The 14,456-nt window shown below is 46.1% G+C and overlaps 1 protein-coding gene across 7 annotated transcripts in view; it reads right to left on the reverse strand.

Moving 5' to 3' along the window:
• CEP170B (centrosomal protein 170B) overlaps nt 1-14,456 on the reverse strand; it is a 60,912-nt gene that overhangs the window by 13,869 nt on the left and 32,587 nt on the right. For 2 of the 7 annotated variants that reach the window (XM_075753406.1, XM_075753405.1), the window contains exons 9-14: nt 13,497-13,559; nt 11,869-12,632; nt 9,625-9,813; nt 9,334-9,430; nt 6,072-7,844; nt 1,164-1,308 (exon numbers count right to left, since the gene is read on the reverse strand). In XM_075753406.1, coding sequence (XP_075609521.1) covers nt 1,164-1,308; nt 6,072-7,844; nt 9,334-9,430; nt 9,625-9,813; nt 11,869-12,632; nt 13,497-13,559 — 3,031 coding nt within the window. Of the gene's footprint in view, nt 1-1,163; nt 1,414-6,071; nt 7,845-9,333; nt 9,431-9,624; nt 9,814-11,868; nt 12,633-13,496; nt 13,560-14,456 lie in introns of all 7 variants that reach the window. The other 5 variants (XM_075753402.1, XM_075753401.1, XM_075753404.1 and 2 more) reach the window with 3 other exon arrangements.

The following is a 14,456-nucleotide window of genomic DNA, read 5'->3' on the forward strand; positions in this document are numbered from 1 at the left end:
TTTCCCTTTTAACTCTCTCTGACTCCTCTAAACCCCTCCCAGTTAATTTGGGAGCAGCAATGGAAAAACAGAACTGCAATTATGAAGCAGACTCTGTGACCGAGCCCTGCAACGTGCAGTGCCAGACAAGTCTGACGCAACCATTTATTTATAGCTGCTGCAACCTGAAGCACTCTCCCGTGCTAGGAACGCTGCTAGGAGGGAAGCCAGCATCTCCCACACACGCACTTTGTGCGGTGCAGGTAATGTGGCCTGGTTTGAAGGCTGACACACTTTCTAGCAGCCTGACAGCAACGTTCATGCAAGAAAATCTCTTTTGAGTTCAGTGCAGTAAGCAATAAGCATGACCTGGAAATGCTGACCAAAAGCAGACAGAAGACAGCTTCTGCAGTTGAAAGTATTTCAAGTATGGCCAGTACAATGGAAGACCAGTATTTCTGGAAAGTTGGCATAACACAGTTGCATATTAGAGATGTCAAACCTCAAATACCACTGTTTAAAAAAAGAATCTATTTGCTTTACTGCTGAGGTCTTCCAGGCAACCACGAAGACCACCAGTATACAACACGTCCCGTATCCAGGAACATCAAGCTAAGCCACAACTCATTTATACACAGGGCCCAGACAGATTTTCTTGTTTGGATTCAATTGTGCCAAGCAAAGAGGTTTCTGCCCCGCAGCAACTGCTTACTGCTCCCTCACCGGCTTCAGGCAAAGCAGCTTCAACAGTTTACATATTCAGTCTTTGCTAATCCATCTGTGGAGAATTAGGACAGTTCATACCAACCAGTTCGTGCACACACAGTGACTTCTAGCAGAAAGCAGAGATAAGCAAGTATAGGCAGTTACATCTTTTGACAAACTTAGAGCTAAAAGAGGATACCCGTCCAGAGCTTGAACAAGAAACCAACTGAGATACAACCTCACTTCCCTGTGCCTTGGCATTTTCTAGTGAGAAGGTACAAGCAGCACTGTGTAGCACAGGCTGTAAAGCTTCATGAAAACCTTCCAAGCTGATGTTCGGATACGAAGGAGATGGGGAGCACACAAACAACAGGAGACACTGCCTCTCCTTCTACCTCCACATCTGGGTTTGTTTTGAACACCAAAGAAAACTCCTCCCATTTTCAGCACATGGGCCGATGCATAAAGCCCCCCCTCACCTGGCTATTTCTGCTATCTCTGCTGTTTGCGCCATGAAGTTGTAGGGGTCAGGGTGGTCATCAAAATCCTCATCGTCATCCGTTTCTCTGCCATTGTGCTTCTGCTTGCTCAGCCCAGAGCCACGTATCCTTGGTGTTTGTGTGGCTGTTGAAGTATGGGAGCGTTTGTGTTTAGGGGAGCTGTGATTTGAGCCATATTCCTCCTCCGAAGTAGAAGTGTAATCTGAACCCTGTGGTCTCCGCCTTGATGCTTATAAAAAATGAATTGGTTTCAGACTGAGGAAAGTAGTAAAGAATAACTACAAACGGGCAAAAAGGTAACACAAAACTAGCCCAAGAACACAAGGAAAGGAGAGTTTCTGTGCAGATTTTAAGTTAAACAGCACGTTCTCAGAGCTTATTTCAAAGTTGAGCACTTCGATGGCTCCAATTCACGATACAAATTTGGTGTGGGAAATTCCAATGGAAAAGCAAAATGACTGTGTTAACAACTCCAATGTAGTAAATTATTACCACAGACTTGGCTTTCCATGCACAGAAGCTCTGTGTAAGTAGCACACGTTTCAGAGTCCTCACAGTCCCACAGAAGTCCTTTTCTAAAAAGAGCCCAATTTTCAAGCCTGCAGACACCTTGCCAATTAGCTGCGAGTACAAGCAAAAGGAGGTTTTTTTGAGTGAAGAACAGACTATTGTGTTTGGTGTTATTTGCAAGAGTCCACACCCCCACATTCGCTCCCTGCCTCGCAATTCACCGTTAAGGACACTCTACAAGAAAGAGTGTCCACGCAGCCAGGACCAGCTCCAACCCCTGGAGCCAAGTGGAAGCTGCCCACTTATCCCAACTGGTTCTGCAGATCTGTAGACACCCAGGTCCTCCTTGCACAGGAAGCATAGAGATGTCCATATTTGAAAACTGGGCTCCTGGTGTTTGCTGCGTTCTCTACATTCTCTATGGATACCACTTCATTCCCTTCCATCCTTCCCTCAAGAACAAAGTCCCACCAAACATGGAACCAGCCGAGTTATTTAAAATTACAACACCTAAAAGCTTCACTGTGTTACCAAAATTATCATAACTCTGACACACTGCAAGCAAATTAAGCCAGCATCATAGATCATACAAATAAAAATAATGAATCTGGCATATAAGATACAGGTAAAAACTATAGATAATTACTGTATAGTAAAAATAGTATTCCTAGTATTCCTCAACTATGAGCTGTATAAAGGTCTTGGCTTAATATATATACACACACACAGAAAAAATAAATTTGTTCATATTCCATCAGTAGAGGTTTTGTTGGTTTGGTTTTTTTTAGATACAGGTTTAGAATCAAGAGGTCACCCTGTCATTAACAGCAATTTTAAAATTAAGTGCCTGATTTTCCATCCCTGCATGCCAAGGGAAATCAAAATCAACTCCCTCAGTACCATTCAAATTACACTGAGTAAACAAATTGTGTACACACAGGAGCAGGGAAGACAGGCCCTTAGCTTTCAGAATTGGTAACTTGGATTATTCTGAAGTTATCTGTGTGTTTCACATAAAGTTACTTCAGATGGCCTGACAATCTACTGGCATTTCTTGTCTCATGGCCAGATAGTTCACTCTGTTCCTCTGTTAGCGAGATTAACTTTCTCTCACTGAGAGAGTTGGAAACTATTGTGGTCAGCTAAACACTTTAAGAAATCCTTGAATAAATCAGCCACATCTGCCTTCTTACTCCCAAGGCTTGACCCTCAATGCTTTCAAGGGTTATTGTATCATGCTAAAAACGTCTTGATGGCACAGTGCAAGAGTTCAGTTTATCAACACTTCACTTTTGTTGCAGGAACGGGGTGCTAGGTGTTGATTCACTAGATCTATAATAGCGTTAGTACAGGAACATGCATCACACACTTGGTACAGCACGATGAAGCATGAAGTACACTAGTATAGTTAGAGCTTGTGTAAGGTCCGCAATCCTATCAAGGAATTAGGAGGTTAGTATTTTAAGAGCAACTAATTCAGAGAAAGGATTAGCATCATCTGCTGCAACTATGCACAAGGAAGGGTGTTAGCATGCTGCTACAGAGCTCTGGAAATCAAAAACCAATTCATTTAAACCAAGAACTGGCCAACACTTATCACTTTTCTCCAAATGATTTGAAGTCTGTGGTCCAAGGGCAGAGGGAGTGCAAAGAGTGCCTCCTGTTTGGAAAACTCTGACCACGTTATTTTGCTTTAAATTTGTTATTGTTTAACAAGAAGTCATTAATAGCATCATCTCAAAAAAGGCAAGAGAAGAGACTATACATACTCTTTTAGCTTATTCACATTGATTTACATGCATATACAAATGTGTAAGAAAAAAATCATTAAAAGGGAAGCTGTATGCACTAAAACAATCCAAATCAAAATAAGCAGGGAATAACATTTTTAGCATGCAATAAAAATGAATACTGCAAGAAGAATAATTACTTCAACTGTATGAAAATACACAAAAAGGACACATCCAGAACTGTAAGACACCTTACAAAAACACAGATCTGCTGAAAATAGCATCCCTCTCAAGAGGCCTGAGAAACCCAGCCAAAGGGGTTCTTGCTTTGCTTAGGTTTTTAGGAATGATGGGGGGGGGTAAACAGAACTACTTTGCCACATCCATGGTAAGTCAAGGGACTACAGGCACAGACCAGGACTTAGACCAAAGGTGTCGGGGACAATCTCCGATTACCAATTACCACCTTAGAGTTGTCATCTGCATTGTCCCCACCTCTTAATTAAAGGTTGATTTCAATATGATAAACTGAAGTACTGAGGGAGCTGGTGGAAGTGCTCACCAAGCCACTTTCCATCATTTATCAGCAGTCCTGGCTAACTGGAGAGGTCCTGCTTGACTGGAGGTTAGCCAATGTGATGCTCATCCACAAAAAGGGCTGGAAGGAGGATCCAGGGAACTACAGGCCTGTCAGTCTGACCTCGGTGTGGGGCAAGCATGGAGCAGATCATCTTGAGTGCCATCACACAGCATGTACAGGACAACCAGGTGATCAGGCCTTTATGAAAGGCAGGTCCTACTTGACTAACCTCATCTCTGACCCAGTTAGTGGATGAGGGAAAAGCTGTGGATGTTGCATACCTAGAATTTAGTAAAGACTTTGACACCTTTTCCCACAGCATCCTCCTGGAGAAACTGGCTGCTTATGGCTTAGACAGGCATACTCTTCGCTGGGTAAAAAAACAGCTGGATGGCTGGGCCCAAAGAGTTGTGGTGAACAGAGTTAAATCCAGTCGGCAGCCGGTCACAAGTGGTGTTCCCCAGGGCTCAGTACTGGGGCCAGTTCTCTTTAATATCTTTATCAGTGATCTGGATGAGGGGATTGAGAGCAACCTCAGTAAGTTTGGAGACGACACCAAGTTGTGCGGGAGTGTTGATCTGCTGGAGGGTAGGAAGGCTCTACAGAGGGATCTGGACAGGCTCGATCAATGGGCCAAGGCCAACTGCATCAGGTGCAACAAGGCTCAGTGCTGGGTCCTGCACTTGGGTCACAACAACCCCAGGCAACGCTACAGGCTGGAAAGCTGCCCAGCAGAAAAGGACCTGGGGGTGCTGGTCGACAGCCAGCTGAATATGAGCCAGCAGTGTGCCCAGGTGGCCAAGAAGGCCAGCAGCATCCTGGCTTGTATCAGAAATAGTGTGGCCAGCAGGACTAGGGAAGCGATTGTCCCCCTGTACTCGGCACTGGTGAGGCTGCACCTTGAGTGCTGCGTTCAGTTTTGGGCCCCTCACTACAAGACAGACATGGAGGTGCTGCAGTGTGTCCAGAGAAGAGCAACGAAGCTGGTGAAGGGTCTAGAGCACAAGTCTGATGAGGAGTGGCTGCGGGAACTGGGACTGTTTAGCCTGGAGAAAAGGAGGCTGAGGAGAGGCCTTATCGCTCTCTACAACTACCTGGAAGGAGGTTGTAGCCAGGTGGGTGTCAGTCTCTTCTCCCAAGTAACAAGTGATAGGACAAGAGGAAATGGCCTCAAGTTGCACCACAAGGAGGTTTAGGTTGGATATTAGCAAAAATTTCTTCACCAAGAGGGTTGTCAAGCACTGGAACAGGTTGCCCAGGGAAGTGGTTGAGTCACCATCCCTGAAGGTATTTAAAAGATGTGTAGATGTGGTTTAGTGGTGGACTTGGCAGTGCTAGGTCAACAGTTGGACTTGATGGTCTTAAAGGTCTTTTCCAACCTAAACAATTCTATGATTCTACGATAGCTCCTGTGAAAGACGACTGTGCACCTGCCTTCCCTATGGCAAAAGTGAATGAAGACACATACTAGTGGGAATCTCTCAGGGCAATCAACATGTAGCATCCACCTCCACATTTGCATTTACAGAAAGAACAAGGGAACAGCCTTCACAACACAGGGACATTTATTTCTTGCTCTCCTGTTTCAGATGCCTTCAAACCTGACACCTTGGACACCAGCTGTCATCAACACCATTATAAGCTTTCTTGGAGCAAACTTTGAATCTTAGAAGTCAAAGAAAAACGGAACAGAATTCCTTGTAGCACTGGAAAGGCATTAAATTCTACCTTTTTACCAGAAAAATAGCTAACATGCCCCTGTCAAAGGGCAAATCGTTGTTCAAAAAACAAAAATCACTGGGGGCGGGGGGGGGGGGGGGGAAGAACAATAGCTATTCACAATATCCTCACAGACAACACCACAGTAATATCTCACTGGGTATGAGAGATGCTCTGCTGTCTTCAAACCCACAGGAAATCTCAACCTCTGTACTGCTCATTAATGCAGACTTTTGTACTCACCAATGCAGCACTCGCATTACTGAGATACCAATCCTTAGCAACCACGTGCAGCCTATAAATCAGAAAGAGGGCAGTAGGGGAGAAACATAAAGCACGAGCACTTACTGGACGAAGAGGAATACTTGACACTGCTTGAACGAGTCCTGCTAAAAGGCTGCTTCGTGGAGGCAGTGGCTGCTGTTTTCCTCGCTGCGGCTCTAACCTCGGAAACGCCCGTCTTCCGATAGGTCTCCACGCTCCGGCCCGAAAACCCCGTTCTCGACTGCGCTGTCTCAGAGTCACTGGGCACTGTAAATGAACCTGCCCGTTTCCTTGGCATGGCGAGGATGTCCAGCCGGGAGAGCTTCTTTGTCTCCGTGGACTGCTTAGGGCCTGGAGCAGTGGCTTCAGGGTTGGAGGCCGTTTTGTCCGCATCAACACATTCGTTGTCTGAAGCATCTCCCAGCCGGGCACGACGTAGCTTTGAGGCCCTCGTGGGCCGTGGGGTGGATAAACTGTTGGAGCGGGTGAGAACTTGCTGGATTTTCTGCACATTTGAGGTCGTTTTGCTGTGGTCCTCCCTGGTGGCCTGGGTAAAAGGTTTCCTTCTGGGAACTGGCCGTGTTACAGAGTGCTCGTGGTCAGACACAACTGCATCAGGGACTGGCGAGTAGGGCAGGCTCGAGTTTCTCTCGTCATCTGTGAAGTCAAGCGACCCTCGAGCCCCAGCGCTCCGCTTCATCTGGAAGCGTTTGGCAGCCTCCGCGCGGTTTGATGCCTCTGGCGCCTGCGTTTTCCGCTTCTCCGTCAGCCTGTCCCGAGCACTGGGCTGCCCGCACTGGTCCTGGATGGATGGCGTGGAGGAAGATTTCTCCTTCTGCAAGCTCGTCACTGCTTTGCGTTTTGGGGCGCTCGTTGGGACGTTCTTGCCACTCACTAAGCTGACGGTGCTAGCGGTGTCCACGTCAGAGTCCCCCGACAAGGAGTCCTCCAGCTGACCAGCAGTTTCCGAGGGCTCCAGCTGTTGGTTTTGACCAAGTAATTTGGCTTCCAATGCTGCCAAAGCAGTTTCAGTGTCCTTAAGGAGAAGATGAGTCTCCTGACCAAAGTCCATACGGGTTGACCGAACAGCCTCTAAATCTTTAAGCAGAGGGTGACTTGAAATATGTGGGAGTTTCTTTTGAGGAACACCACCGCTTGATTTATCTTTGGTAAAACTTTCCTGTCTAACAAAAGATGATGTTTCCTTTCCTGGCATGTTTTCCTGATCTTGAGGAAGACTCTGGTGAAGGGAAATAACCACTTTTCCTGATGCATTAATGTAAGCGCTAACATCTTTGACCGGTGGCTTTCCCGGAACTGGTGTGCCAGCAGACTTGAAGGTAAACTCCTGATCCTTGCTGTCTTTGTCTGCTCGAGCATGGGACACGCTCAGAGAGAGCTTTGAGGGAATCCCCGCATCGTTGCTGTCATCACCAATGTAGAACGAAGTAGAAACTGGCTCACTAACAGCTCTCACGTTTGAGACCCGGGAGACTCCTGGCTGTCGGCTCTCTGATTTTGTTTCTTCCCCCATCTGCTCTAGCATTTTATTGTTCTCTTTATATTTCTTGCCTTTTTCCGTGCTGAAGCCATCATCAGATCTGCTGGCATCGCTAAGGCTATCTGGATCCAAGTCCTCTTGGATGAAGAGGCGGCTGCTGGGATCGCTATAGGCTTCCACGCAGTGGTCCTTCACGATGGTTCTCTTAGTAACCTCAGAATAGGACTCCTGGCAGACCAGGACTGTGGGCGTGGGGCTGTCTGATTTATCACTTGGTGGGAGTTGGGGAAGAAGACGCCTTGTTCTCAAGGGCACAGCATTTTCTGGTTCCCCAGGTTTTGGGGCTACACTGCTTTCTGAAGAGAGTTAAGTGGACAAGAATCAACTGTCGTACAACTATACCACTTATTTATTTAGGAAGAGCTTGATCCTGCAAAGCGCAAGTCCACAAAAGCACTCACGAGATACGCGCTTAGAACTAAGCTTTTATGTAATATGAACACCAATAGGCCCCGCCTCCTGCTCAGTCCCTCAGGTTTATCAGTACAGACACTTAAGTAAGTAAGTACAGACACTCAAGTAAGTAAAATTGTACTTCATTCCTTTGCTGCATCAGAGTGCTCAACACCTTCCCTGTCTCAAGGCAGGATTTCAGATTCATTCTCCCATAATATACCTCTCAGTACAAGCACATACTTCAGAAGGTAACAGCGCTGCTGGCATCAATCTACCATAAATCAGGCCATGGGAAGGAGATGAAAAGCAATCAGACAAATCACTGCAGAGATGCAGAGTTTTAAGTGCCATTCTACACAACGTAGCTCATTTGACTAAATAGATGGTGTTTTTCACAGTACAAGTTCTCATATGATCATATCCCACGGCAAAGTCTCAGGAGAAAGACCCTGTAACAATGAGGAGGCTCTGAATTAGAGCTCACCGCCCCAGTGTGGGTAGGCTTATCAGTACAGACACACTTCATAGAAAGAGTGCTTTTATTTCACCCACGCTGCTGGCCAGGACTTCATATCTGATACCGCCTTTAAATACCTGGATAACTGGTTATTTGACTATGGTAATATTTCAAACGCTCCGGAAGTCAGGTTCTCACACAGTGTGAAAACAGTGGCAATGACTTCCAAAACAAAGGTTTCTTGTAATCTTTAGTGAATCTGTCTGTAGCTGCTGATGGCATGAAGATAACGACAAATATTTCCAACAAAAAAAGTTGAAAATGTTTACAAAAGCCAACAAAGCACTCTTCTCCCTTTCTCACATACAGGACCATGGGGTCTGCAAGCTGTCCTCCCAGTTACGATGGGAGCATGATCTCCTCCCACTCCTCTTCTCCCCTCCATACCCAGTTTTCTACACTGATCTCCACGCTTCAAACCTGCCACCTGACAGCAAACCCCACAACAGCCTAAAATTCTCAGCACAGCCAGACACAGGAAAAGCACACAAAAAAGCCCAAGTCAGCAATTAAGTCCAAGGCAACTTGCAGAGGGCTTTAATCTGGCATCATAAGGCAGTCTAAAGAATCACTACTCGGGGCTAGTTAACACCCAAGGCCCTTATGATCTTTCTCCTTCCCAGGTGCCCTTTAGTCATGTCAAATGTAACATTTAAGAACTTCTTGGATGACTCTGAAATGCAAACCAGAAGCTCTCTCCATCTTTACTCCACTGGGAGTAGATTCACTCTGTCCTTCCCATCCCCAAACACATTAGCTAAACCAGAAAATAAGCCACAGCCAGACACACAGAACCGCTCAATTCCTGTTTTTCATATCATCCTGGCTTAGATTCAGACACTTTCAAAAAGTAATGTCAGAATGAGACTTACCTGCAGCTCCATCACCCTGCCCAGAGTCAGAGTAACTGTCCGCAAGGCTTGCCCACCTAGACACCCACTTCTGACTCCCTTGAGATGCCGCAGACACCTACAACAAGGTGGGGAAGGCAGTTTCAGAAAGACAGCTTGTAAAGCAAATCCTAGCCACAAAACGTCTCCTCTCATACACATATCACTCAGTCTCCTCAAAATGGAAATCAATCTACGCATGACATTTCCATCCAGACAGAAAACCCATCTACACCTCCACCATCCCAGCAAATCCACCTGGACTGCTCATACCTGTGCATCAGCCTGAGACCCACTCACAGCTTTTGAGGCAAATGCCTGGAGCAAGGGTGACTTCTGACTAGTGCCATTTTCACTGATTAGATGCTGATTAGAACCAGAGTCGTCCTTTTCACCTTTAATTATTGGTCTAAATGCTGAAGAGATTCTGGAAAATTCAGGCGACTCAAGAACACCAAAAACCTGGAAAGGTGTTTGCATGGGAAAGATTAAAAACCAGGAAAACAGGAAAGTATCAGCCCAAAATCCAAATCCATGAAGCATTAGTCACACACAAACTATGATCCCAAAAGGGCCAGAAACACTTGCCATCGCTTCCATACAAACTAAATCATCTTTTTCTGTACTCCACAGTAGCAGCTTCAAATACACTTACTCATAGAATCCCACTCACACCCACCTTTTCTCTCACCCTCATTATTTCAGTGTGTTGCCTTTAACAGTAGTAACTTCCACTGAGAAGGAGTCCCTTTTCAGCCCTGAGAAATTTAGGATGAGTGTCAGGAAAGATATTTACCAGCTAATTCACAGAGAATTAGAAAAAGCTGGGAAAGCTCCATCTTTCATAGACTGTAGCAATGAGTGGGCTGAGCAAAGCTGCCTTGCTCTACCATGTGAGGACCTGAGAAAGGATGCACCTCAGAGATGGGTGAGTGTTTGGGTGAGCTGGCCAGATTCCCTCTGGAGATAAACAGGTTTTTGCAGGGAGGTGACAAGGGTCCATGCCTCTGAAGGGCTTGTTTCTCTTCCCTGACTACAAGTAGTTCAGAGGAAGATGTCACCATGGATGGTACCTAGGCTGCGCATAAAGTTCTCCACTCTCACCTCTGTTAAAAAAAAGTGTGCCCTCGATGGTGGGGGAACAAAAAGCAGAGTCACCTCAAAACCTCAGCAAGTCCAAAATTCCTATCATCTTTCTTCCTGGACAGAAACACTGAGATCCAGTTATTAGTTGTTTCCCAAGTGGCAGGTCTGCACTGCACCAAGTCTACAGCAGCGTCAGGAGCAGAACTTGGCCAGCTTGCCTGCCCAAGTCACACAGCTGCTAAGACTACTTCCCAGAAATAATTTGTATTTTTGTGGCATTTTTCCTCATATTTCCTCACCAGAACAATTAACCATCTAATGTCCGGACTAGGGCCTTGTTGTGGCTTAAACACCCTGCCCTGAAAGCTTCTGATCACATTTCAAACAAGATGTAAGAACAAGTGTAATAAATAGAAGAGGGAAGCTAGATCCAGGCTCACAGAACACTGCATACAAAACTCTAAAGCCAGGTTCAATTAAGGCTTCCTTTAAACCTCACCATCCTCCTGCCTACACTTCACTAAATCTTCATAGCAACTTGCCAGTTTTGTTTTCATAATAGACCGCAGATGAAAGTTAAACCTGAAAATCAGCCAAACTTTGGTTTGCCCTGCAGCTCCTTAGTTGGGTGGGGTTTTTTTTAAGCCTCTCCCTCATCTCTGGGGTTTTGTTTTTAGGCTATCATTCACTTTGCAAAATCCAAACAAGTATAGATCCATCTAGGATTGCCTCTGCCCTAGACCACACCCTTCACTATCTCAACTAGCTGCCACTTGCTCTGCCAACAAGCACTCCCTTTCTAACCAGGCACAGCCAAATACAGAACCGCCCACCACTAAGGCTTGTGATGGATCAAGAGCAGCAGCCCCTGGCCTGCACTCCCCTTGGCCTACCACGGGATGCTGCATCTGTGATGGGCTGCAGCTCCCATTCTCATAGTAACAGCGGGCAGGAGGTGACACGGTGCTGAGGCAGAGGCTTGGAAGCAGTCCTAGAGAGCAGAGCTGCTCCCAGCTATGGCTCTCAGCAGGATCAGCCTGATCTTTATTCTGCTGTTGCCTTTCCCCTGCTGTTGCCCAGATGGCAAGCCCACTCTGGCACTTTTGCCTCCAAATTCCATTTTGGAAGCAAGGCAGCTCTTTGCTGTGGGCTTACCTTGCCTTCTTGCACTCCATTTTTTGTTTGTTTGTAACTTTGTTGGGTTTAGGGGTTTTTTTAAAGACTAGTCTCTCAGTTTGTTGGGGCCTATCCTTAACACAGGTCACCCAGGATGATTTCCCACCCCAATCCATAAACCCCGCTGCACCCAATTCAAAAGGGAGCAGTCTTTCATGGCAGCAGCTAATGAAGTTAGGCCCTCCAGCACAAAGTGCGGAAGCCCAAGCCTTCAGCCCTCAGCTCACTGGCCAAGCATAGAAAAGCAGCATTTACCTGATCTATCATTTTTCGCGCTTCCTCCACCTCTTTATCCTGCGACTCTGTCTCAATGGTGTATGTGCCCGTCTCGCTCACACTGTCTTCCTCATCATTCCTTCTGCCCTGGGCAGACTTTACTTCCGGAGGTGGAGCAGAGGCAGATTCTGGTTCTGACAATATAACCACACGTGGGGCTACCGGCATGGGCAGAGGTGCCGGTTTCTCAGCGCTTGGCTTCCCAGACTGAGCAGTTTCCCGCAAGTACTCGGCCATAAAATCCTGAGCCATTTTAGACTTCCTTCCAACACTCCCATAAGTTTTGGCTGATGCTCTGGAAGCAGAGGAGGACGAAGAGCTGATCCGATCCTCCGTCTTCTCCCTCTTGAAGGAGCTAGTTCTTTGGGTCCCAGAGGAGCTGTTACTGGGTTTGCCTGCCTGGGCCCCAAGGTGGGATGGCGGTACCGCGTTTCCCGGCTTCTCTGCTGGCAACGTGTTCTTGCGCTTTTCAACCTTGGTCTTCGGCCCCGGATCGGTGTCGCTCTGGGAGGAGTGAGCGCTGTGCGTGAAGGACTGTGACCGCTTCTTCCGTGGCGTGTCCTCGAAGAACTCAATAACGAAGGCCTGCTTGTTGTGCAGCATCTCGTGGGGTTCGCGCCTCATCTGGCGCTGCAGCCTGGTTTGCTCCGTTGCGCGTTCACTGCCTGTTGTTGTCTCCTTCTCTGCCTTAGGTGCCACAGGGTCTTCAGAGTCACTCTGCGTCCCGTCCTCGTGCCTATTGCCTGGAAACAAGGTATGTAGATTTGATTTTCGTATTCTTATTTACTGTGGCCCTGTCATTACCTCCCAGTTGAAATTTCTCATTTCAGTTAAAAGAAAAAAAATCCTACAGGATTAAACAACTCCAAAGACATCTGCTGTGGTACAGGGACGGCATCCCATCAGAGGATATAAAAGAGAAGGCAACTGTCTCCTGACGCCACTTTTCACAACTAGTTGGCTATTAAGTTTTTAAAAAAACAATTCAAGAAATCATTGTAACCCCAAGGGTTTCTGATTTTGTAAAGCTGATTGGTTTAGATACCTTACATTTTGTTTCTTTCTTTTTTTTTTCCATTTAAATAAAAAAGACAGCATTATTTTGCCGTTCTGCCCAATTACTGTAGTCCAAGATCACCTCATTAAATTCCCTCTGTTACAGAGCAGAAGTATCTCTGCAGGATCAGTAAATAAACCCCACACACTGCATCCCATGAAACCAAATCCTCATGATGAAAGACCAGATCAGTGCATTACAAGTGCATGCATCCCTGAGCACCCATGTCACCACCACTACAAGGGGAAATAAACCAGAGGCTAACATGAAAGTGAATTTGTAGGATTCTTTACTTTTCCTAAAGATTTAAGAATCGCACCATGACACCCCCATGGATTACACCATCCTATCACCAGCCAAGCAAAGGTTAAATCACTACTAAGAGTTCACTAAGCTTAAGTAAGTCTACAACTATTTTCACTTATGTTAGCAACAACCATCTTTACAACCTTCTCTTTGTATCAGTGATGCTCTGCCCCCCAGTGCCTTAGTTCAGGACTCTCAGAAATTAAGTTAAACAAAAAGTTAAGAGTAAAACAAAAAAACAAACCTTTTTTTGGAGAAGAAAACGGGTGTGAAGGCACACAACACGATTCAGTCAACGACCAGGAACCTGTCATCGGGAGAACGGGGAAAGAGGTCTCTGCGCTCTAGACTGTAATATTCAGCAAGATATACTGGCTAAAATACCACGTGTTTGAAAGGAAAACTGCTCAAACCTACTTTGCAAGTTCTCCAGACACATGGGTGAAGACCATTTATTACCTCGAGTTAGCTGTGAAAGATTAGAATTTAATACAAGACCCATTCAACCCAGGAGTCAGTCCTCTGAAGAGTTTCCTAACACCCTCATGAAGGAAGCCAGCACACTTTGCATTGTACCCTGAGGGCTGATAAGCTTTGTCCTTGGAAGGGAAAGTTCTTAAATTAAAGGGTCTTGGCTAAGAACTCTACTGAATGCAAAATGGTGAGGACACAAGGAAAAACACCCACCGTGCCCATGAATGCCCCATGCACATCCCCTCAAGCTGCTAAGACCTGAACTCTCTAGTCTTGATATCAGGCCTTACATTCACCACATTGTTCCTGAAAGTGAACAAATGCTACTAATGAATCCTGACGGTGGGTGTCTCTGATCCTGAAGACCCAAACCTGGTAGGCAGCCAGCAGTAGCCTCCAAGACATCTTCAGAATTAGCTCTGCCAGAAGAACACGTTACACAGCTATCGCAGATAAATGACACCCTGTCGTCTGCCAAAGCAGAGGTGGATAAACTCCTCAGGCCACCAACACTGTATGTTTTAATCAAATGTCCAAAGACTTGATTTCTTGATATCCAAATTATGCATTAAATTACCTCAGTTTTTTTCCTGGGCCGTATGGACTGTAAAGAGGCAAGTGCAGTCAGTCTAGCATTCCTGTGCATCACTCAGGAAAATCCTAGGATGAGCAGCAGCTGCCTAACTCTCTTGTTTTCTCCATAAGGAAAGAGCAAAACTACTGAAGCACA

Source organism: Balearica regulorum, chromosome 5, assembly GCF_011004875.1.
Source record: "Balearica regulorum gibbericeps isolate bBalReg1 chromosome 5, bBalReg1.pri, whole genome shotgun sequence".
Lineage (NCBI taxonomy): Eukaryota > Metazoa > Chordata > Aves > Gruiformes > Gruidae > Balearica > Balearica regulorum.